Here is a 25,945-nt window from a genome sequence, read left to right on the forward strand (position 1 = left end):
AATTAATACGAGTGTGTAACTCCTCAAGAGCTTTTTCACATTAACACATCGCATACAGTCTTTGCCACTTAAAATAATGAATCATCTCCCAGAGGAAACAATCTAATGAATGGCTTCACGTGTTGTTTGAATTCATGGGATCGGATGGGAAGCTTTCATATGTTCACGTAAAATGCATCATTCATAAATCTAAATATTATTCAGCAACATCCCATCTCATCACTGCCTAGCAGATGGAAGTGGAAATAAATAGAGTAACTTTAGCGTGTCGAAATAAAACAGCATGAAGAGCAAACTGCTGGTAAAGCATCTCGATCCTTCTGTTTACCTGACAGCTAATAATTAAGACTTGAAGGTAATATACGGTTTTCATTAACACATTATGCATATTATTGCACTTATATACACAAAATATGAACAGAGACAAACATTCTGAATGATTACACATTTTCGAGTACTATCACAGGGCTGAATTCAGTCAATCCGCAGTTAAAGCTTGCATGATTATTGTACAAAAAAGTGCCAAAATAGATTCAACTTTGGCCAAACCGACTGTATCTATAACAATTTTTGTGCAATATTAAAATGCTTTCTTTTTCAGATTTGTTTAAGGCGGCTTGATCAAATTAGGCCCACAGTGTTCATACAGGATTCAAGAAAAGCACAGAGGAAAAAAATACTCTCTCGGATGAAATACCCTCACAGTATTTGTACGTTTGAAATCGTTCGAAAAGAAACGTATGAAATCTACCAGGATTTTCCACAATGTCAAACAAACAGTGGCTGTGATGTTAATAAAACCTGAGTTTTGTTCTGGAAGTGTTGCCTATTTGTACTTGATGATGATATATTGATTCTATTCAGGTGTCAGATTGTTTTTTATATGTTTGTTTTTTAACTATTTAACATGTACATTTTCGTGGACTTACACTTCTTTAGGAGTCTATCCGATATATTTCACAGTTTTCCGTCATATCCTAAACCGTCCCCTCGGGGTCCCGTCGCCTGCGTCATCAACAAGCGAATTCCTCGAAGTTGCCTATAGCCGGGTGACTAGGTAGCACGTTCGGCGCGAATCCGAGACTGTCCGAGTGACTCCGGAGTGTGTCGCATGTGCTCTGCAAGAGAGAAAATGAGAAAATGGAAAATTTCGGGGGGTGGGAGGGATATCAGGAGATCAGATGAGGGGTTGGAGATGAATTCATGTCAGTGACGCACGGACACATTTATAACAATGGAAATAAACAAATACGGGAGTGAAATAAACAAGGGAATGTCAATAAAACGTGGCAATAAGCAGCAAACGGAACATTAATAATGCAATAATGAAGTATACATGTCAAATTTGATGAAAGAAAGAAAGGAGGAAGAATTCATGGATAAAGGTATGGATGAAGGGGAGTGGGGAAGGAAGAAGTTTTCTTAGTCTTGATTCTGGAGCTCTGGAAATCTACCAGTGAACTTTGCAATCACAACTCAGCAGGATGCATGGAAATAATTCATTCCAGCGAACCTCATGTGTGTCGTACTCATTGTATGCAGACCTGTGATGACACCACAAAGAGATGCATCTAGTGATGTTATTGGACACGGGTCTCATTACAATGAAGCAATAGAAGCCATTTTAGCCTTTCAGGCTCAAACTTTGATAAAACTCTGAATACATTTCTGGATTTTCCTTCCCCATTGAATTATAGTAACGTTAAATTTTAAATATAATGTTATATTTAATACATAAATATTAACTGTCAAGTTTATAATTTATTTTTATAATACATTTTATTATACATAAAATTATTATACATTTCTAAATTATATATTTTTTTAATTGCCTAATTTCTATATTTTTACGGTAGCAATTGCAGCTGTCACGCTAGAATCTAGAAGCTAGAATAGAATAGAATAGAATAGAATAGAAAAATAAAATTGCAGCTGTCACGCTGCTGATTACCACATAATAATTGAACTGGTTCTTCAGTTTGTACAAGCTAGAATAGAATAGAATAGAATAGAATAGAATAGAATAGAATAGAAAAATAAAATAAAATTGCAGCTGTCATGCTGCAGATTACCACATAATAATTGAACTGGTTCTTCAGTTTGTACAAGCTAGAATAGAATAGAATAGAATAGAATAGAATAGAATAGAAAAATAAAATAAAATAAAATAAAATAAAATTGCAGCTGTCACGCTGCTGATTACCACATAATAATTGAACTGGTTCTTCAGTTTGTACAAGCTAGAATAGAATAGAATAGAATAGAATAGAAAAATAAAATAAAATTGCAGCTGTCATGCTGCAGATTACCACATAATAATTGAACTGGTTCTTCAGTTTGTACAAGCTAGAATAGGATAGGATAGAATAGAATAGAATAGAATAGAATAGAAAAATAAAATAAAATAAAATTGCAGCTGTCACGCTGCTGATTACCACATAATAATTGAACTGGTTCTTCAGTTTGTACAAGCTAGAATAGAATAGAATAGAATAGAATAGAAAAATAAAATAAAATTGCAGCTGTCACGCTGCTGATTACCACATAATAATTGAACTGGTTCTTCAGTTTGTACAAGCTAGAATAGAATAGAATAGAATAGAAAAATAAAATAAAATTGCAGCTGTCACGCTGCAGATTACCACATAATAATTGAACTGGTTCTTCAGTTTGTACAAGCTAGAATAGAATAGGATAGAATAGAAAAATAAAATAAAATAAAATAAAATAAAATTGCAGCTGTCACGCTGCTGATTACCACATAATAATTGAACTGGTTCTTCAGTTTGTACAAGCTAGAATAGAATAGGATAGAATAGAAAAATAAAATAAAATAAAATAAAATAAAATAAAATTGCAGCTGTCACGCTGCTGATTACCACATAATAATTGAACTGGTTCTTCAGATTGTACAAACTAGAATAGAATAGAATAGAATAGAATAGAAAAATAAAATTGCAGCTGTCATGCTGCAGATTACCACATAATAATTGAACTGGTTCTTCAGTTTGTACAAGCTAGAATAGGATAGAATAGAATAGAATAGAATAGAATAGAATAGAATAGAAAAATAAAATAAAATAAAATTGCAGCTGTCACACTGCTGATTACCACATAATAATTGAACTGGTTCTTCAGTTTGTACAAGCTAGAATAGAATAGAATAGAATAGAAAAATAAAATAAAATTGCAGCTGTCACGCTGCTGATTACCACATAATAATTGAACTGGTTCTTCAGTTTGTACAAGCTAGAATAGAATAGAATAGAAAAATAAAATAAAATTGCAGCTGTCACGCTGCAGATTACCACATAATAATTGAACTGGTTCTTCAGTTTGTACAAGCTAGAATAGAATTGGATAGAATAGAATAGAATAGAATAGAAAAATAAAATAAAATTGCAGCTGTCACGCTGCTGATTACCACATAATAATTGAACTGGTTCTTCAGTTTGTACAAGCTAGAATAGAATAGAATAGAATAGAATAGAATAGAATAGAATAGAAAAATAAAATAAAATAAAATAAAATTGCAGCTGTCACGCTGCTGATTACCACATAATAATTGAACTGGTTCTTCAGTTTGTACAAGCTAGAATAGAATTGGATAGAATAGAATAGAATAGAATAGAATAGAATAGAATAGAAAAATAAAATAAAATTGCAGCTGTCATGCTGCAGATTACCACATAATAATTGAACTGGTTCTTCAGTTTGTACAAGCTAGAATAGGATAGAATAGAATAGAATAGAATAGAATAGAATAGAATAGAAAAATAAAATAAAATAAAATAAAATTGCAGCTGTCACGCTGCTGATTACCACATAATAATTGAACTGGTTCTTCAGTTTGTACAAGCTAGAATAGAATAGAATAGAATAGAAAAATAAAATAAAATTGCAGCTGTCACGCTGCTGATTACCACATAATAATTGAACTGGTTCTTCAGTTTGTACAAGCTAGAATAGAATAGAATAGAAAAATAAAATAAAATTGCAGCTGTCACGCTGCTGATTACCACATAATAATTGAACTGGTTCTTCAGTTTGTACAAGCTAGAATAGAATAGAATAGAATAGAATAGAAAAATAAAATAAAATTGCAGCTGTCACGCTGCAGATTACCACATAATAATTGAACTGGTTCTTCAGTTTGTACAAGCTAGAATAGAATAGGATAGAATAGAAAAATAAAATAAAATAAAATAAAATAAAATTGCAGCTGTCACGCTGCTGATTACCACATAATAATTGAACTGGTTCTTCAGTTTGTACAAGCTAGAATAGAATAGAATAGAATAGAATAGAATAGAAAAATAAAATTGCAGCTGTCATGCTGCAGATTACCACATAATAATTGAACTGGTTCTTCAGTTTGTACAAGCTAGAATAGGATAGAATAGAATAGAATAGAATAGAATAGAATAGAATAGAATAGAATAGAAAAATAAAATAAAATAAAATTGCAGCTGTCACGCTGCTGATTACCACATAATAATTGAACTGGTTCTTCAGTTTGTACAAGCTAGAATAGAATAGAATAGAATAGAAAAATAAAATAAAATTGCAGCTGTCACGCTGCTGATTACCACATAATAATTGAACTGGTTCTTCAGTTTGTACAAGCTAGAATAGAATAGAATAGAATAGAATAGAATAGAAAAATAAAATAAAATTGCAGCTGTCACGCTGCAGATTACCACATAATAATTGAACTGGTTCTTCAGTTTGTACAAGCTAGAATAGAATTGGATAGAATAGAATAGAATAGAATAGAAAAATAAAATTGCAGCTGTCACGCTGCTGATTACCACATAATAATTGAACTGGTTCTTCAGTTTGTACAAGCTAGAATAGAATAGAATAGAATAGAAAAATAAAATAAAATTGCAGCTGTCACGCTGCTGATTACCACATAATAATTGAACTGGTTCTTCAGTTTGTACAAGCTAGAATAGAATAGAATAGAATAGAATAGAATAGAAAAATAAAATAAAATTGCAGCTGTCACGCTGCTGATTACCACATAATAATTGAACTGGTTCTTCAGTTTGTACAAGCTAGAATAGAATAGAATAGAATAGAATAGAATAGAATAGAAAAATAAAATAAAATTGCAGCTGTCACGCTGCTGATTACCACATAATAATTGAACTGGTTCTTCAGTTTGTACAAGCTAGAATAGAATAGAATAGAATAGAATAGAATAGAATAGAATAGAAAAATAAAATAAAATTGCAGCTGTCACGCTGCTGATTACCACATAATAATTGAACTGGTTCTTCAGTTTGTACAAGCTAGAATAGAATAGAAAAGAAAAGAAAAGAATAGAATAGAAAATAGAATAAAATAAAATTTGCAGCTGTTACAATATTGACTACAACATAATTGAACGGAATAGAATAGAAATGTAAAATTAAAATACAGTAGAATAAAATAAAATTTGAAGCCGTCACGCTGCTGATTACAGCATAATAATTAAACTGGTTCTTCAGTTTGTAAAAGCAAGAAAAAAATATATATAAATATATAAAAATAATATAAAAAAATATAAATATATAATACATAATATATAAATAATGAAAATACAATTTCAATAAAATGAACAATGTGCAGCTTGTATATTTGTTAAAGCATTCTATTAATAATATGTATACAAATGTGCTTTATTTGAGTTGTAAATTCATTTGATTTGTAAATGTAATAAAAGTTCAAGCAGTGTGTATTGTAATGTTTATCCAGGTGTAATGTCTCACTCCACAGACTTTCACTGTAAGTGCATCACTGTACGTGAACTGATGGATGAATTGACATCATCTGCAGTAATCAATAGCATATCACAGATGCTAACAATAGAGCTTCACCTGTACTGAACCTGCAAATGTTTTTTTTTTTTTTTTGTTTTTTTTTTTTTTTTAAAAGACTACATTTAGATGTTAAAAAAATATATAAAAACAGCAGTTTCACAAAGAAACACAGCAGTACTAATTCCCCTGGCAAGTAGGCTTATTTTTCATATTTCATAAGCCCAAGCCTGTAGACAGACTTGAAAGGTGTCGTTGGGTAAAAATAATTGCTCTGTCTGAAATAAACCAATAAAGCTGCAGCTCTGGAGCTCTTGTCTCCTCTTTTCTTAGCATTTCCTATTTCATCTTGATACTTTTTTGCTTTGTTTATGACTACAATATTCAAATTAGTTCTTGGATCACATTCTAATACATTACGACTATACACAATTTTATTTCACACGGCTATGTTAAAAATTCATGCGACGAGCATGTTCAAAGCAAGAGTGATATAAATGGGAACTTTCTCTATTAAGACATCCTTTTCCATCATATTTCCACCTTGTTTCATCATTCTTCTGTTTATCAGAGATCATGAAGTCCTCCAAAACATCACAAGCCTCCACCAAATACACATTGTTTATCTAAATCTTGACCTTTCACTTAGACAAACCTTTCAGTACAGCAAGCATGTTGTTTTAGTTACTGATTTAATAATGATGCCCTATAAATAAAATAGAGAAACGTACAAGCACTTACTGTCTCCAGAACATCTCTTTACTAGGCTAGAAACATTCATGTGAACATGCCAAAAAGTGGGTACTTCCGCCAAAACTATGAAAATGTTCCTCTAGTGCAGTCTCTAGTGAGAAATTCACAATTACAACGCAAACGTTTCCACTAAGGAATCTTAACTTGATTTAAGAGTCTGTGTGAAAGTCAAGTTATATGAAAGCATTGTGAAAATCACTTAAAATCAATGCTGTTTTGACAATGCAACTGCAAAAATTTTGAATTTGGACATGAATATGGTCTAGATATAAAATTCAGATTCTTCAAAAAAATTCTCCTTATTGTTCCACAGAAAAAAAACAAAAACAGGAACGACATGAGGATGAGTAAATAATGACAGAATTGTCATTATTGGACAAACTAAAAAAATAATGATGATGTGGATATTTTCCCCGTTTCAATCATTTTTGCTGATTTTTGTAGACCATATCTACAGTCCACCGTTCAAAAGTTTGAGGTCAGTAAACTTTCTTTATATGTTTTTGTCTCTTATTCTTACCAAGGCTGCATTTATTTGATCAAAAATACAGTGAAAACAGTAAATTGTGAAATATTATTACAATTTAAAATAACTATTTTCTATTTGAATATATTGTAAAATGTAATTTACTATACAAAGCTGGATTTTCAGCATCATTACTCCAGTCTTCAGTGTCACATGATCCTTCAGAAATCATTCTAATATGCTGATTTGCTGCTCAAGAAACATTTATTATTATTGTTGATAATAGTTGTGCTGCTTCATATTTTTGTGGAAATCATAACACTTTTATGCAGGATTCTTTGATGAATAAAAAGCTCAAAAGAACAGCATTTATTTGAGATAGAAATGTCCTGTAACATTACAAATGTCTTTATTGTCACTATTGATTCAATATAAATTATTACAATATTATTAATTATTAAATTAATTTAAAAGTATTAAATCTTACTGACCCCAAACTTTTGAACAGTAGTGGAATTAAGACACATAAATATATATATTTGATGTAAGATGGCATCATTTTGGTGAAAAAGAACAAAACATGAATTGTTGGGAGGAAAACAGAAAGAAAAACAAATAAGAGCAAATGAAAGCTACAGGTGTTGTTTTACCTGAACTTCTGCAAAACATCATCTCCATCTTGAAAGCTACAGGGTTTTGAAAGAGGGATCTTAGAATGCGTAACAATGACATTTCTTCACGTCTAGAACTACTGACATTAAATGTCACGAAGGGAAAAGACTCTAAATGGCGTGAATAATGCAAGGATTTTAAAGAAGGACACAATGAAATGCTTCTGCAATATTATTAATGGCGGTGCTACCTGGGGACATGGTTAGGCGTGACACCAGGGCTGGTGGAATTCTCGGGGAAATCCTGGAATAAACATGATGGAAAGAGATGAAGATGACCAAACCCAGGCTCAGGCCAATTCAGCTCCAACTGTACAGTAGTATGCAAGACTATAATTCAATATCTCTCATTAATTATTTTCAAATATTTAAATTATATTTATATCAAATAATTAGATATATTTGAAACTGAATTGACCTTCGCCAGATTTATGACAAAATAATACAGTGCTGAAAAAGCAATGGTTCAGCTGTTTCAAAACATGTTGTTTCTCTAAAATATACATTTTATATGTAATCTAACTAACATTGGATTGATTAATCAATTTTAATGGATTCCAATAACATCAAAACAATGTAAAACAAAACAGCACTAGCCATGAACTATAATTTACTAGGTAAAAGTAAAAGTTTTGAATACCAAAACTAAAAAAAAATTCACTACATTAAATCTGATGTATCCAATGTTTGCTAATCATCTAATGTGGTGTGAGCTTGTTAGTGTATCTTAAAAGGTACACTATGTAACTTTTTTTGGTTCAAAATTAACAAAATTTAAAGGCACAAAACCACTAGAACAGTGTTATATATTTTGTTGACTTGCGTACTTACATTATCCCAAATGTTTCCAAGAATGTTTAAATCAAGCAAAATAAGAAATTTTAACCAGGACACGGACATCAATGACATCATACCCTCGATTTCCGATTGTATTTTGTAGAAACCATGGAACACCAAAGACGCTTTAATATATTATGTGTCTTATTAGACAGGTGTGCAACTGTTTGGATACATTTATAGACAGAAAACTAATCATATAGCTCAACGCATTTAGTCTTATTGTTTAAATCTCCATCTGAGTACCATGTTTTACCATGCCTAGTATCAATCTAGCGTACTGCAGTGTGCAAAAGTGTCTCATAGCAGCCGCCGAGCCAACGCAGAGTAGCTTTATAACAACTTTCAACACACAAATGTATCTAATATGATAAACAGCGCTGCGTTACCCAACATACTCATGACCGGAAGAAGTGGAAGCACTCGTCTGCGGCATAATAAAAGTTCCACTGCTCTCGAGACGTGTCACGCTTGTCTCTCATTAGCAATCACTCCAGCGGCCTCGTTCCGCTCCAGCAGCTTTCGGCCCCACCCTGCTTCATACTACAGTAATGTTAATCAATCTTAATTAATACATTAGCTCATCCATGAATTTGATTTCTGCCCGAGTCCCGTCGGATTTCTTTCTACCGGCTGTAGACGTGAAGACAACACCTCCCATGATTCCACGAAATCAAGGTGTCATCAAGCTACGCCTTTGTTTTGAATAAGCGACCTCTAGTGGCAAAAAATTACATATCGTGCCTTTAAGTCAATACATCATCAATCGTTCTTCTAAAACGTGCTTTTGTCTTACCGTGATTCACTATGGTAAGCCTATTATTGCTTATATTTTAAACCTGTTGGGATAGTTTTCGCAGGAAATTGCGTACTCGCTCGTGTGTGTCTCGTTATATCTGTAAACAAGTAAAAGTTGCTCCGGCTGTGGGAGTGGCAGAGATTATTTGTCACAATGAGCTAGAAATATTGACATTGAGCAGCTAAATCTCAAACCTCTGGTGAATCACCTGTATTAAACAAACAGAACAGAGGAGAGTCTGCTGGCAAAAAGAGAAGAGACATAGCTCGTAATAAAACAAGAACCAACATAGGTTTGACTTTTCAGAGTTGGCAAGAACTGAGGGATTTGAAATGTTGTAAAAGCGACGTGGATATGGTGTTTTTATTTTATTGAACAGATAAATTGCCATCTGTAGCTCTCAAATAGAGTTCATTATAAAGCATTATCTATTGTGAAGGCTCATATTCATCTGCACTGTCACGCAGAGCCGAAACACAGTTTTATTTTTTAACCGCTAGAGGGCCAAAAGTTACATAGTATACCTTTGATGTTTGATCAGTGATGTACTGGTGCATGCTGGGAAGGACTCAGAGGGGATAATGATGGATTGTGTTGTCTGCTATGATATGATATGGTATAATAATGGTGAATGGCGCTGATGTTTTGTGGTATTTAATTGTCCTGTCATACTGCAGTTTGCTCATATAAAAATTAACAATTCGGTCATCATTTACTCAGCTTCTTCAACAGCTCTTTTTATGCAACGTCAAAACAGCTGTCATGTTTCAAACATGACAAAAACACCATCATTAAAGCACCATAAAAAGAATCCATACGACCGTACAGTAGTGATGTCCGGAGGGGATTTTTGTTTTTAACGACCCTACAAGTTCGATTAATCCATCAAAGTATGAGGAAAATATTTTATATTTTTTAAATATGAGGGAAGAACAAAACAATAAAACTCTGACATAAAACTACACCTACAGGGTTTGTTTTACTATTATTTTACTCACAGGAAAAAGCACAACATAATCAGTTATTAATATTTAATTGGTTCTCTCATTTTTGCATGTGTTCATAATTTCTTTGTACGACAGCCTGGCCAAAAATTATGTCAGCACAATTTGGCATGTGTCAGAAATAAAACCTTGACTTCAAGCACAACTGTGCAATATGCTTAGAATTTTTTTAAATAATATTTGAATATAGGGTGAAGATGTCAATTTTCTTCACTTTTGGCCACTACTGTAGAAGTATGAAGCACTTTTAGGTGCATCTTTGTCCTTATTAACAGCTTACGATGATTATATTCTTTCGTTTTATGGAAAAGAACATGAAAATCCTGCAGAACATCATCTGTTGTGTTCCATGAAAGGAAAAAAAGTCATACAGGATTAGAAAGATATGAGGGTGAGTAAATGATGACATTTTTCAAAATCAAAAAGTTTATCTGAAAATGAAAAAAGAAACCGACTTCTTGGATGAAATATTATCCTGTCATGGAAAGAAACTTGATTTTCATCAGTGTTATAATCCAGGACAGTGTGGAAACTGTCCCAGAAGAATGCAACTTCCTTAACTAAAAAAAATAAAGTCAATAAAATGAACACGACTTTACTAACAGATCGTAAAAACGAGTCTCACCCCTACTTTTCTGTCTACACTGCACTTTTTATACACTGTAAAATAAAGGCAAATACTGTAGGTGTCATAACTCTCACTCAGAAGTCCTAACTGATTTAATGAAAAGCATAGATCATCTGCTAATTGGTCATTGTCAGATCTAACTCTGATACAAGGTTTGTCACAAGCGAAGGGTGATCGACATTTCTAAAACTTGCCCATTTCTGGTCCAATATTTGTCCATATTCAAACAAGGTTATGTTTTTTGCGGAAAGGCCATCTTCATCAATCATTTCCCAGAATTTGAGCCAAAGACAAAAGGCAACTAGATGCATGCAGCATTCAAGAGTAGAATCCAAACAAAAAATAAAAACACTGAAAATATGAACAAAACCAACATGCTCACATTCAGAGCGACACAGGAAGCACAATTACCAGATTGTCACTAGCGCTCCGATGTGGCCGTCTCTTGCGTAGAAAATATCCCAGCACTTTGTCCTTAAAAACCTGCAAAATGAAAAATGGTGCCACATTCTTTAAATATATTGTCAGTAAATTACTGTTTATTATATACTGTCCGAAAATTATTTGTAATCTTGAGCACATTATGGGAAAAGAACAAATTAGACAAGCAAGAACGCAACGGACCTCATACAAATAATCAAATATCTCCAATATTGTCAAGACACTGGCTCCTATAAACAGACCCATCTGACCACCAATATCACCTGGAAGAATATAAAAATATAACGAAATATTGAAGCAGAAAAGCTGATATTTTTCATATTGGAGGAGCATTTGCTCATTTTTTGCGCACTTACCAAGTAATCCAGCAACTTCATAGGCCTTCTTTTGTTCAATTTTCTCATAGTTCAGAGCCTCAAAAAAGATATCCAGCACCAGTATGTTGTCCCTGTAAAATGACACGCATTAAATGGCTAACTTTTCAGGTAAACCTTCCAGGATATAAATAAAAAAGCAATACAGAAATTCAATCTAAAAATTACATTTAAATGTAAACTCACGCAATGTACTGTTCTGTTTTGTTGAACTTCTTGGCAAGATATTTCGCAGAAGCCTTGCTGGGTATCTTCACCATGGACAGCTCTTTACCGTATCGAGTCATGTTGCATGGCGTATCGCAAACGCAGTAATCGTTGTCCTTCTCCACAAGAAAATCTGTCAATTATTTTTGTTGTTATTATTAAAAGGAAAATTAGCGTAAGAAATCATGAAGCATATTTTAATTACATCATCATATTGATGCTGCAAAAGTCTGACATGGTCTTAAACATTATTAAGCAGTGATAGAAATACATGGTCACACATCACGCCATACGGCCTCTTACCTAAAGCTGGATCAGCACAGTCTTTGTACTGCTCGGGCGTGCAGACGGTAGAGGTGCCTGTGACAGATATTACAAGAGACTAAACTTTAGAAAATAGTTTCTCACTTCTCCAACTGCAAATACAATAAAATAATGGTACAATTAAGAATAAAATTATGTGAGTTTGAATAAGCAAGCATGAGGAAATGTTTTACATTTATAAAATAAAATACAATAAAATAGATAACTAAAAATCTGTAGATGTGAATAAGCCAGTATAAGGAGTGATTGTATAAAAAAAATATATATATAAAATAAATAAAAAAAATAAAACTTGGTAAAAATGTGAAAATTCTGTATGTGTGAATAAGGGAGTGATTTGTTTGATAATAAATAAATAAATTAATTAATTAAAATTAAATTAAATTAAATTAATTAAATAAAAATCTGAAGGTGTCAATAAGAAAGTATGAGGTGTGATTTTATAAAAGCATAAGGAATGACATTTTTATAAATTAAAAGAAAATAAATAAATAAATAAATAAATAAATAAAAAAATAAAACTAGATAAAATTGAGAATAATATTCTGTGGGTGTGAATAAGCATGTGCGAGGAAAGATTTTACATAAAAATAAAATAAAATAAAATAAAATAAAATAAAGATAAATAAATGAATATAACTTGGTACAATTAAGAAAAAAAAATCTGTAGATGTGAATAAGCCAGTATGAGGAGTGATTGTATAAAAATGTTTTTTATAAAATAAATAAAAAAAATAAAACTTGGTAAAAATGTGAAAATTCTGTATGTGTGAATAAGGGAGTGATTCTATAAAAGCACGAGGAGTGATTTGTTTAAAAATAAATAAATAAATTAATTAATTAAAATTAAATTACATTAAATTAATATTCTGTAGATGTGAATAAGCAAGGATGAGGAAAGACTTTACTTCTATAAAATAAAACGGATAAAAATCTGAAGGTGTCAATAAGAAAGTATGAGGTGTGATTTTATAAAAGCATAAGGAATGACATTTTTATAAATTAAAAGAAAATAAATAAATAAATAAATAAATAAATAAATAAAACTAGATAAAATTGAGAATAATATTCTGTGGGTGTGAATAAGCATGTGCGAGGAAAGATTTTACATAAAAATAAAATAAAATAAAGATAAATAAATGAATATAACTTGGTACAATTAAGAAAAAAAAATCTGTAGATGTGAATAAGCCAGTATGAGGAGTGATTGTATAAAAAAAATTTTTATAAAATAAATTAAAAAAATAAAACTTGGTAAAAATGTGAAAATTCTGTATGTGTGAATAAGGGAGTGATTCTATAAAAGCACGAGGAGTGATTTGTTTAAAAATAAATTAATTAATTAATTAATTAAATTAAATTAAATTAAATTAAATTAATATTCTGTAGATGTGAATAAGCAAGGATGAGGAAAGACTTTACTTCTATAAAATAAAACGGATAAAAATCTGAAGGTGTCAATAAGAAAGTATGAGGTGCGATTTTATAAAAGCATAAGGAATGACATTTTTATAAATTAAAAGAAAATAAATAAATAACTAAAACTAGATAAAATTGAGAATAATATTCTGTTGGTGTGAATAAGCATGTGCAAGGAAAGATTTTACATAAAAATAAAATAAAATAAAATAAAGATAAATAAATGAATATAACTTGGTACAATTAAGAAAAAAAATCTGTAGATGTGAATAAGCAAGTGTACATTTCTAAAATAAAATAGCTAAACATCTATAGGTGTGAATAAGCAAGCATGAGGAGTGTTTTTATTATAAATAAACTAAAAAAGAAACGCTGTCAAATTGCCATTAATTGCATCCAAAATAAATGTTTGTGTTTACATAATATATGTGCGTGCTGTGTATATTTATTATGAATATATAAATACACACACACATGCATGTATAAATTTAACAAAAATATATTACAGTTATATATAAAATATTTATATATAATATAAATTATATGTAAATATATATATGTACATGTATACATGTGCATATTTCTTAAATATATACATGTATGTGTGTATATTTATATATACAAATATACACAGCACACACATATATATTATGTAAACAAACTTTTATTTTGGATGTGATTAATCGCAAGTTCAAGAAAACTCAGCATACAAAAATAATATTAGCATTGGGCACTGAAATAAAAATGCATTACTTTTTTGTGTAATACATTTAAAATATGAACATGATATGGTGAATCTTGCTGTGGATTTCAGCTTAAATGCTAAGTCAGTAAAGTTCTGGGCTGCGTTCAGCCCCAACAAAACGTTGCAAAACGTTTTTAAACGGAAATGGTGGTGCGTTGAACACCCTGTTCTGATGACGCAAGAGTTGCAACTATTGCAGCTGAGAAGGCCATTCTTTTTGTTCTGTTTGTTGCGTATATCGGACACATTTGTGAAAGAGTTTACTTGGACCCATTCTGCGAGCTGTCTCTTTAATACTGTGTGGTTTATATACATGTTGCTGCTGATTGTGCTGACATTTCTGACACACCCACCAAACAAGAGACAACGTATATATCAAACCCCGTTGCACACCGTTTCCAGGAAACATGTCGTTCAACCCGGAAACCATAGCAAAATGTTGCGCGCAGGTTTGAACTTGACGTGCCCCGGGTCTGTTGTCTCCTCACCTGGCATGTGCACCATTCTGCAGTTGCAGTTTTCTAGCAGGTAGCGGGTCTCACAGTCGATGCGACAGGCTGTGATGCTGTAGGTGGAGAAGTATTCGGAGTCCATCGGGGCGGATCTGCAGTCGCCCCACGGAGGAGGAAGATACTGGAGCTAGAACATGAAGTTTCATTCATTACTGACAGGATAAAGCTGCTCAATAACAAATCAAAACACACTAAGCCGAGCCAAAGAGCGCAGCAATCAAAGGACTAACAACCGAGGACATCAGCTGAATATAATAAAACCCACAGTGCAATCAGACACTTTTCACACTGTAGAAAAGCATGTGGGAGTTGAATGCAATATTCCACAGAAATACATGCGGGAAATCAGTGTTAGTTGAAACCTGAAGAAAACCAGAGATACGAACCGACTTACTGTTGCTAACTCAAACAAGCTTTATACGAATTTTTTAATATATTTTAATACATAGATATATTTTTTAAATATATAAATAGAATGATGTACGACATTTATATCTACCTTTTGTTTTAAATAAATCGTTAAATTGCGTAGTAACATGATCAAAACTGAATCAGAATTGAGTCGAGCACTTCTCACAATCAAGCAAAAAGAGAAAAGCCCCGTTAGAAAGCGATTACAAACGCACAGATCCATTTGAAAAGAACAAACAAGCTTGTCTAATGGTGGGTGGCAACAGTTGCTAAGGCAGGATTGGTCAGTAACATTAAGGCGGGGCTTAGTGAAGGCGCACATACTGGAAGTAACATTACTGCTCATTTCTCAAGTCATTAAAATGATATTATGCCCTTCTGATTAAATTTAAGAGCCTTTTAATAAGAATTGTATAAAAATATAATTGGATTTTATATCATTTTGCATATCTCATGGCACCAGTATAGAAGATAATCCTCCCATTAAACTAAGTCACTTTTTGAAGTCGACTGCAAAAAGCACCACATAATACATGCGTTTATGATGGATTCGGAGTGCTTTGATGTTCAAAAGGAAGAGGAAGTAGAAAATGTAGGTCAGTAAATTGAAAGCAAGATTAGGAGCGTACAGTTGCCTTTAGCACTTGATTATTTCAGCTAATTGATCTATTGCTAAGGGTCGATGAATGAAGACATATTGATCTTGGCCGTGAGAGCTGCTTTTGCCTTTGATCCACTGAAGGCTGTAAACGAGCGCTTTTCTTGACCTCCTGCCAATTAGTTCTCCCTAGGAACTGAATTAGATACTCATGAGGAGTCACGTGACCTCAGCGCACACAACCATGCATAAAAATAAACACTGCTTGCCTGGCTAGGAGGAGTAACACTTAAAAATTAAACATAGTCAAAGATCAACTTAAAGGCACAATATGTAAGATTTTGGGATTCAAATATCCAAAAACCACTAGAACAGTGTTATATATTTTGTTGACTTGTGTACTTACATTATCCAAAATGTTTCCAAGAATGTTTAAATCCAGAAAAATAAGCAATTTTAACCAGGACACGGACCGTGTCTGTGCGTCACCTATCAATGACATCATATCCGCGTTACCCTCGATTTCCGGTTTTATTTTGTAGAAACCATGGAAACACCAAAGACGCTTTAATATATTATGTGTTTTATTAGACAGGTGAGCAACTGTTTGGATACATTCATCGACAGAAAACTAATCTAGCTCAACGCATTTAGTCTTATTGTTTAAATCTCCATCTGAGTGCCATGTTTTACCATGTCTAAAATTGATCTAGCGTACTGCAGTGTGCAAAAAGTGTCTCATAGTAGCTGCCGAGCGAACGCAGAGTAGCTTTATAACAACTTTCAACACACAAATGTATCTAATATGATAAACAGTGTTGCTTCACCCCACATACAATTCACGGGAAGTGGCATCTGCAGCAACTGTGGCATAATAAAAGTTCTGGTCGTCTGCAACATAATAAAAGTTCCGTTGCTTTCAAACCATGAGTCGCGCTTGTTTCTCATTAGCAATCGCTCGAGTGGCCTTGTTTCTGCTCGCACAGAACTCAGCCCCGCTCTGGTTCATACTACAGTAACGTTAATCTGCCGAGTGCCTTTCCACTGCCTGTAGACGCGAAAACAACACCTCCCATGATTCCACGAAATCAAGGCGTCATCAAGCTACGCCTTTGTTTTGAATAAGCGACCTCTAGTGGTGAAAATGTACATATTGTGCCTTTAATTCAAAACTGAAAATGGAAATAAATAATTTCTTTTAATGCAGAAATTAACAGACATATTTAAAACACATTTCTTTAAAATGTATTGAAACTAAATAAAATAAATAATTTCTTACATTTTTTTAACTATTTAAAAAAATTAAATAGTTTTAAAATGTACTTAAAATGTAACAAATAATTTTTAAATTGAAAAATAAATAGACATTTAAAACTATTTAAATCATGTTTTAAAATGTAGCTCAATAAAAATTATAAAATAATAAATGAATAAATATTTTTAAATGCACCTGCATTAAAAAACATTTGCAGGTCGATTTAAAATATGCCCTAATTATAATTATCCACTAGATCTCTACTGTCACTTTACTTTAAGTATACATAGTTTTCCAGATAAAATATCCTTAAAAACCCTTACAATCTTGATATGCAAGACCAGTACCATGGTCAGGTTGGTACAAGGTACTGTACCGTTCAAAGGTTTGGGGTCGGCAAGTCTCTTATGATCAGTAAGGCTGCATTTATTTGATTAAAAATACAGTAAAAAACGTAATATTGAGAAATATTATTAGAATATTAGAATTTTTATTCTAATATATTTTAAAATTAAATTTATTCCTGTGATGCAAAGCTGGATTTTCAGCATCATTACTCCAGTCTTCAGTGTCACATGATCCTTCAGAAATCATTCTAATATGCTGATTTGCTGCTCAAGAAACATTTGTTATTATCAATGTTGAAAACATTAATATTTCTGTGGAAAACATGATAAAATCTTTTTCAGGATTATTTGATAGAAATTTCAACTTCAAAAAACAAAAAAATTTTAAAAAAAAATCTCACTGTCCCATAACTTTTGTAGTATACGAAAAACCTGACTTAGTTCTGCACCAAAAAAAGGTCTGGTTTTCTCCAGGTTTAAAGAGATGATGGTGTGGATGGAGATCTTAATAAGCAGGTCAGCTGATATAAGGACATGTGACAAATGCAATATGTTTAGCATTAGGTACCAGTTGCTGCTGACAAGACACAAAAGTTTGAAAACCAGGGGCCACACCAAATCCCAGCTGATCTATGAAGGGCGGCTCATCCTGACTGTGGATCTGAACTTTGATGCCTGCTTCGTATGAGGTTTCGTCTGTGGGGAGACATTAAAAAAGATTATTTACAGAGCGGGATATTTGATGTCTACTGCCTCGAGGCAAAAATATAATGACTTTATAATGAACTTTATAATTGCTATATCCAGAATGCCAATACATGTTTCTTTACTGCTTCCATATTGCCTCTGGATATAAAGTCTCCTCTAGAGCCATTAAAATGACCAAGATTAATAGATTATAAATACATAATCTTCACTAGCATGCAAGTACATCAATTCTGAACACTGACCGCATGTCATCTGCAGCTGATTAAATTGCACTTTGATATTTGTAATTCGTTCGGTTTCGTATTTATTTTCTGTGCATGATTATGTTGAAAAATTGCAGCATGCCACAGAAAATGAATGAGGCGACTGACCAGCAGAAATGGGGCAGGTGTACTCGGTAAAAAATTACCAAGAAAGAGTCCTAACCTTGTTATCTCAGCATCTAAATGTTCTACCACAAGCTAAATCATTTTGGCGCAACCACTTATGGGTAAATTATGCTAATGTGCAATTCCTTCAGATATGATGTAGAACCCATTTCTTGTCTTTCTGAAATATCATTTTTGGACATAGTTGGAATATGATTCAACCAAGGAACCTGTACTGTAAGTATATTATTTAAATTGTGGCAGCAATTCAACAGCAGACTGATGCATATTGTCGTAAGGTTTCGTTTAAAGTGCCCCTACTATGCTTTTTCGAATATTGCCTTTCATGCAGTGAGTAATATAGCTGTTTGTGAATGTAAAAGGTCTGCTAAGTTTTTAAAAATCAAAGTGCATGACAAAGTTATTGTCTGCCAAAATAATGAACCGATTCTGAACTGCCGAAATGAGTCGTCAGCAATTCCAGTCTCACTTCCTGTTACATACCTATGTAGGTTTGTAACAAATTTGCATAATGCCAGCCTAGGGTCTTCATTGGCTGCCCGCGAACTATGTCTACTTTGACCCTCAAACAGTGTAGCTGAGACTGGAAGAGTTTGGTTTGTGTTGTCAACATGTCGAGAAGACGCTGTTTTCTGCGCTGCGAAAGTAAATCTACTTTGTTGTACTTCTAAAGGACTCAGACTCGGGTTTGAATTGATATGGTAAAACTGATGCCAATGTTACTGTTCGTATCACTGTGTATCAAGCGCTGAGGAAGATCCAGAGCTGATTCAAAGAGACTGAATCTTTTATTCTACTGTTTCAGACACTGTGAGAAAAAGAGGTGACGCTGCAAAGTATACCATTATACATTAAAACAAAACCATTAAAACAAAATAAGGAACCTTTATAGCATATTATAAAGCGGTTAGTTCCTGTCCTTGATTCTGATTGGTCAATAGCTGTGTTTTATTCACGATAAAACACGGCTGTGACCGCTTCACCCATGGTTCTGTGTATCAACCACTCTTAGCAACTAAACTGTATGTTCTCAATTGATATCATTCATTGTATTATGTAGAAGAGTATTGTGAGAAAAAGATTGAGTGAGCGTGTTTATTACCTGCATTCATGTTTAGCTTTTTCCTTCAGGTCAGTCTTATGTTCATAATAAAAAATCTGTTTAAATGTCCGATGCATTATCTTGTCCTTTTAACAGTTAAGGGGTTTTCCCGTGACAGACAGCGCTAGTCAAAGCATTTGTCAGTTTCGTCTTGTTCCGTGTTCACAACAATTCAGTCTTTTCAATGTAAAAGTCTTCGCTACTGACTGACACACTCACAAAGACAGTCTTTGCCGCCATCTAATGGTGTAATAATGTAACTTCTGTTGCTGTTCACGATCAGGGACTATTTTTTCTGGCGGAAGGAAGACTTTTAGAAAAAAGTTTACTTCATGAAGTTGCATTGATACATATTTCTGGCTTTAATATTTGTATTGTGTGGTAACAGTTTTTACTCAAGGCTAGTGCTGTATAGTGAAAAAGCCATGACTTATTCATGATACAGCACAGCCTCTTGTACCTTATTGCTTACATAAGGGCACTTTAAAGCATAATTTGTAACTTTCTGTCTGAAAATTTTGAATCAATAAAATTATTGGAAAAAACACTGATTTACATAAACATAAATTATGCAAAACACAACACTGATGTCTTTTATGTCTAATATATTGCTTACCTGTGTCACCCCAAACTGGCAAGTACTCATCCTGTTGAATATCCAGCATGATTTCCAGCCCATTTCCCGTTCCGCCTTTTAAAGTCGTCAACAAGGGGTTTCCATCTAGACCAGAGTTGAATGTGTAACATTTCCCGTATCTGGTGTAAATCTGTAGGAGGACAACAACAACAACAACAACAACAAAAATATATATATATATTATTTAATATAAAAACACAAAACAATAATATAATATAAGAAATATAATTTTAATTATACATATACACACACACACACACACACACACACACACACACACACACACACAACACTGTTCAAAAGTTTGGGGCCAGTAAGGTTTTTTTTTTTTTTTCTTTCTTTTTTTTTCAGAAGTTAACTTTGATTCAGAAAAATGTATTATATTGTATTAAAGAAGCAAATAAATGCTGTACTTTTAAATTTTCTATTCATCAAAGAAAATTATCACGATTTCCACAAAAATATTAAGCAGCACAACATTGATAATAAATGTTTCTTGAGCAGCAAATCAGCATATTAGAATGATTTCTAAAGGATCATGTGACACTGAATACTGGAGTAATGATGCTGAAAATCCAGCTTTGATCACAGAAATAAACTGCATTTTAAAATATAGCCCATTTACATAGAAAACCGTAATAATATTTCACAATATTACTGTTTTTACTGTGTTTTTGATTAAATAAATGCAATCTTGGTGAGCATAATTGGCTTCTTTCAAAAACATAAAAAAAAATCTCATTGACCTCAAACTTTTGTAAGGTAGTATATATAATGTAATCAAACTAATTAAATAATTTGCTGATCGCAATTCCTCACAAATTCCTCACAAAGGAAAAAAAAGGTTGATGTCAACACTTTCACTGAAGGGAAATCCAATTAACTGACAGCAATTTAAAGAACAGGCTTCATCCCTTTTGCAGATAATAGCAGCTTGAAATATGATGGTCTTGGCAGTGTTTTGACAGTGATGAAGCGAGAGACACTGGCCACACAGATGAGTTCAGTCATGGTTTCCTGACCCCGCTGTGACACTAATGAGCGGTAGATCTTTCAGCTCTAGGGCTTCAACAAGGACTGTCTCACGCTCACGCTCTCTGCTCAGCTCTGAGACCGCAGGAAACAAGCTAGACCTTGACAGCACACAAAATACTGAAACAAAAAGGTAAAGCTACATTTTGCCTGTTTCATCCCTGTGGGTTCTGAGGTGTTTCAACATGAGAATGAAATATAAAAACAGGATAATTAAGGACAAACATATGAACATCTGATGTACTAAAAGATGTGTTTCATTTTGATGCGTTTCATATGTGTTCAGATGTGTTTCGTATGCATTTCATTTGTTTGGTGTTAAAACAACACACCTTAGCAACTGCACAGCAACACCCTGACAACCTCCCAGAACTCCCAAGCAACTGCATATGAACATTCTAAAAATTACTCAGAACACCTTAACAACTGCAGAGCAACACTCAACAAATTCCCAGAACCCCCTGGCAAGTGCATACAAACACTAAACCATTCAGAATACCTTTGCAACTGCATAGCAACACCCTAGTAACAAAACAAACATGCTATATTTCTCAGAATATCTTAGCAACTGCATAGCAACACCCTAACAACGAACAAAGGGGGAACTTCACATTCTAAAATGACTCAGAATACTTTAGAAACTGCATAGCAACACCCTAACAACCTCCCAGAACACTGGAGCAACTGCACACAAACATTAAAAAAATGACTCAGCACACTGGACAACTGCACACAAACATAAAAAAATGCTCAGCAATTAGCATGCATAGCAACACCCTGACAACCCCCAGAACACTGGAGCAACTGCACACAAACATTAAAAAATGACTCAGCACACCTTAGCAACTGCACAGCAACACCCTGACAACCTCCCAGAACTCCCAAGCAACTGCATATGAACATTCTATAAATTACTCAGAACACCTTAACAACTGCAGAGCAACACTCGACTAGGGCTGGGCGATATATCGCATGCGATTGTCACACGCATTTCGTCAGTAAAGCCGGTTCCCTGATTACCGCTAAATCGCCATCACCTGCTTTCAAATGGAGCGCCATTTAATAGACAGAACTGTAGTTCACTGACAAGCTACGCAATATCGCGTTCATTATCGAAGGCGATTCATCTGCGATAATGAACGCGATATTGCGTAGCTTGTCAGTGATCTATGGTTCTGTCTATTAAATGGCGCACCATTTGAAAGCAGGTGATGGCGATTTCGCGGTAATCAGGGAACCGGCTTTACTGACGAAATGCATGTGACAATCGCATGCGATATATCGCCCAGCCCTACACTGGACGAATTCACAGAACCCCCTGGCAAGTCCATACAAACACTAAACTATTCAGAATACCTTTGCAACTGCATAGCAACACCCTAGTAACAAAACAAACATGCTATATTTCTCAGAACATCTTAGCAACTGCATAGCAACACCCTAACAACAAACAAAGGGGGAACTTCACATTCTAAAATGACTCAGAATACTTTAGAAACTGCATAGTAACACCCTAACAACTTCCCAGAACACCGGAGCAACTGCACACAAACATTAAAAAATAACTCAGAACACTTTAGCAAATGCATAGCAACACCCTGACAACCCCCAGAACACTGGAGCAACTGCACACAAACATTCAAAAATGACTCCAAATACCTTAGCAATTGCATAGCAACACCCTGACAACCTCCCAGAACATGGGAGCAACTGCACACAAACAAATTCAAAAATGACTCAGAATACCTTAGCAACTGCATAACAACACCCTGACAACCCCCAGAACACCGGAGCAACTGCACACAAACATTCTAAAATGACTCAGAATACCTTAGCAACTGCTAAGCAACACCCTGACAACCTCCCAGAACACCGGAGCACCTGCACACAAACATTCTAAAAGGACTCAGAATACCTTAGCAACTGCTAAGCAACACCCTGACAACCTCCCAGAACACCGGAGCAACTGCACACAAACATTCTAAAATGACTCAGAATACCTTAGCAACTGCTAAGCAACACCCTGACAACCTCCCAGAACACCGGAGCACCTGCACACAAACATTCTAAAAGGACTCAGAATACCCTAGCAACTGCATAGCAACACCCTGCCAACCCCCCAAACACCGGAGCAACTGCATAGCAACACCCTGACAACCTCCCAAAACACCGGAGCAACTGCACACAAACAAACATTCAAAAATGACTCAGAATACCTTAGCAACTGCATACCTTAGCAACCTACACCCTGACAACCTCCCAAAAAGCACCCTGGCAGTGTTTTGCAAAGGCAAGATGATGTTAAAATCTATTCATCTTTGCAATTTTGTTCAGTGCCACAAAATTGTTCACTTGACCTTAAAAAAGGGACACGTACAATCAAACGAATCATTCTGACACTATCACAGCTAAAATCGCTATGTTCCCACATTCTTATCAAGCATCTGAAGAGTGAGATGTGAGGTTATGATTGATTGTCTCAAAATCTCAATTAACACGAAAGCGCTTCGAGCTAAAATTAAACGTTGTTCTCAGCATGTCGACGCATCACAGAGGATTTGTGTTTGCCATGCCGAGTTCACGGTTTACCAAAACACACCGAATGAGCACATTGTTTTCCAACAATAGTTGAAGCCTCTCTCTCTCTCCCTGTTTCCCAAGTAATTAACTTCATTCATTCTGAAGGGAAGCGCGCAACACCAGGCGAGAACTCATTTAGACTGATGATTCAGAGCTTTGTGCATATGTAATCTGCAAGTGAGCGCAGATTCATGGAAAGCAGTCATGTTGATTTCACATCAGATTCTAGCATACAATTTCATATGCTTAAACACTGGAAGGGATTTTAGGATTATAAGAGATAGATTGGTTTTCTATCTGATAATGGAGAAAAAGAGGATCAAGATACTGAGCAATGGAGTTTAGCTGGAGGCAGGTTTTAAGCACATCTGTGCAAAGCACCCAGAGCTTTTTAATAATTCATGCGCCTTCTACCCAGAAATTTGTCAGCGAGCAGTTTCTGTGCCAGTAGATGTTACTGAGATTTTTCGCCTCGGGGTTTTTGTTAACAGTCCTCTAAACCTGCCACACGTTTCTACAAAAGAAAAGAGTGGACGCTGATGACAAAGGCAGCCGGCAAATCTGTAAATAAATGATTGGAAGTCAACAATTTACTTATGAAAACATACACGAGAAAACAAATCCTGTCATGAGCATGTGTGGCTCATATTTTACCCCAAAATCAAAACTCATTTTCATTTCTGTAATGCAAAAAAAAAAAAAAAAAAAAAAAAAAAATTATAATAATAAATAATAAAAAATATATATTATACTATATCATAAAATAAATAATTAAAATTGTAAAATAAATTTCTGATAATATATTGTTTTCTTTTATGCTATTTAATTTTTATACTGTATTTTTCCTACCACTTTCATATAAGAAACATTTACCAATATTATTTATACAAAATGGCAGTGTTTATTATGTTAATTCATGCTTATTTTTTAAAAATATTTTTACAGCATTTACAGTAGAATAAGTAAATAATAAATTATTTTATTATTTAGAATAAGTAAATAATAAAATAACTCTACAATAATGGGAATCTGCTGAAAACTGCCATTGAGAATAATGGGAATTACATATAACTCAAAAGAAAATTTCACTTCATTTATATATATATAGGGCTGTCAAACCGATTAATCACGATTAATCGCGTGTAACATAAAATTTTGTGTTTATATAATATGTGTGTGTGTACATATATAATGTATATATAAACACACACACACACGTATATATTTAAGAAATATTTACATGTATATATAGGTGTATAAATATTTTATATATAAATATAATATATTTTGTTAAATGTATACATATGTGTATATTTATGTATACATAAACATACACAGTAAACACATTTTTTGGACGCGATTAATCATTTGACAGCATATATGTGTGTATGTTTGTGTGTGTGTGTATATATATTATATATACACACATACACATCATATAAACAAACATTTGTTAGATTAATCGATTAATCGATTTGACAAGCACATAATATTTAATATGTTTATGCAAAATATAAATATAATTATATAAAATAATTTAAAAACATTTTTACCCCTTTTTCATGTAACCTAGACATGTTTTTTTGTGAGATTTAGCCATCCGCACACACACACAAAAACACAATGAAGTGGAAATGGTTTTGCGATCTCTTCTGATAGACTCTAAGCTGTTAAAATGGGAATCACTCTTATTTCTAATCCATTTAAACACCTTTCCTGCACTCTTCCCAGTACATGCAACTAGGCATTCTTAGAAAACCAACAAAACCCCTCAGCTAGATTTATTCAGGTAGTCTAATAATAGCTTTAAGAGCTGTGCTTAATTACAACTGTGACTTGCTTTGCTGCCTTATCCTGAGCAATGGATGTTAAATACAAATGTGGCATCTCAAGTGTGGACAA

The 25,945-nt window shown here is 33.5% G+C and overlaps 1 protein-coding gene across 6 annotated transcripts in view; it reads right to left on the reverse strand.

Moving 5' to 3' along the window:
- Nucleotides 1–970: 970 nt before the first annotated feature.
- The window catches only part of asic1c (acid-sensing (proton-gated) ion channel 1c), a 107,873-nt gene continuing 82,898 nt past the window's right edge, over nucleotides 971–25,945 (reverse strand). For 4 of the 6 annotated variants that reach the window (XM_048175450.1, XM_048175451.1, XM_048175447.1 and 1 more), the window contains 11 exons: nucleotides 20,411–20,561; nucleotides 18,164–18,291; nucleotides 14,961–15,111; nucleotides 12,288–12,344; nucleotides 11,964–12,117; nucleotides 11,760–11,851; nucleotides 11,587–11,666; nucleotides 11,374–11,445; nucleotides 7,886–7,938; nucleotides 7,674–7,709; nucleotides 971–1,118 (listed from right to left, as the gene is read on the reverse strand). In XM_048175450.1, coding sequence (XP_048031407.1) covers nucleotides 1,040–1,118; nucleotides 7,674–7,709; nucleotides 7,886–7,938; nucleotides 11,374–11,445; nucleotides 11,587–11,666; nucleotides 11,760–11,851; nucleotides 11,964–12,117; nucleotides 12,288–12,344; nucleotides 14,961–15,111; nucleotides 18,164–18,291; nucleotides 20,411–20,561 — 1,053 coding nt within the window. In that variant the 3' untranslated portion in view covers nucleotides 971–1,039. The remainder of the gene's footprint in view (nucleotides 1,119–7,673; nucleotides 7,710–7,885; nucleotides 7,939–11,373; nucleotides 11,446–11,586; nucleotides 11,667–11,759; nucleotides 11,852–11,963; nucleotides 12,118–12,287; nucleotides 12,345–14,960; nucleotides 15,112–18,163; nucleotides 18,292–20,410; nucleotides 20,562–25,945) is intronic. The other 2 variants (XM_048175452.1, XM_048175449.1) reach the window with 2 other exon arrangements.

The sequence above is a fragment of the Megalobrama amblycephala genome, linkage group LG22 (genome assembly GCF_018812025.1).
Source record: "Megalobrama amblycephala isolate DHTTF-2021 linkage group LG22, ASM1881202v1, whole genome shotgun sequence".
In the NCBI taxonomy this organism is placed as follows: Eukaryota; Metazoa; Chordata; class Actinopteri; order Cypriniformes; family Xenocyprididae; genus Megalobrama; species Megalobrama amblycephala.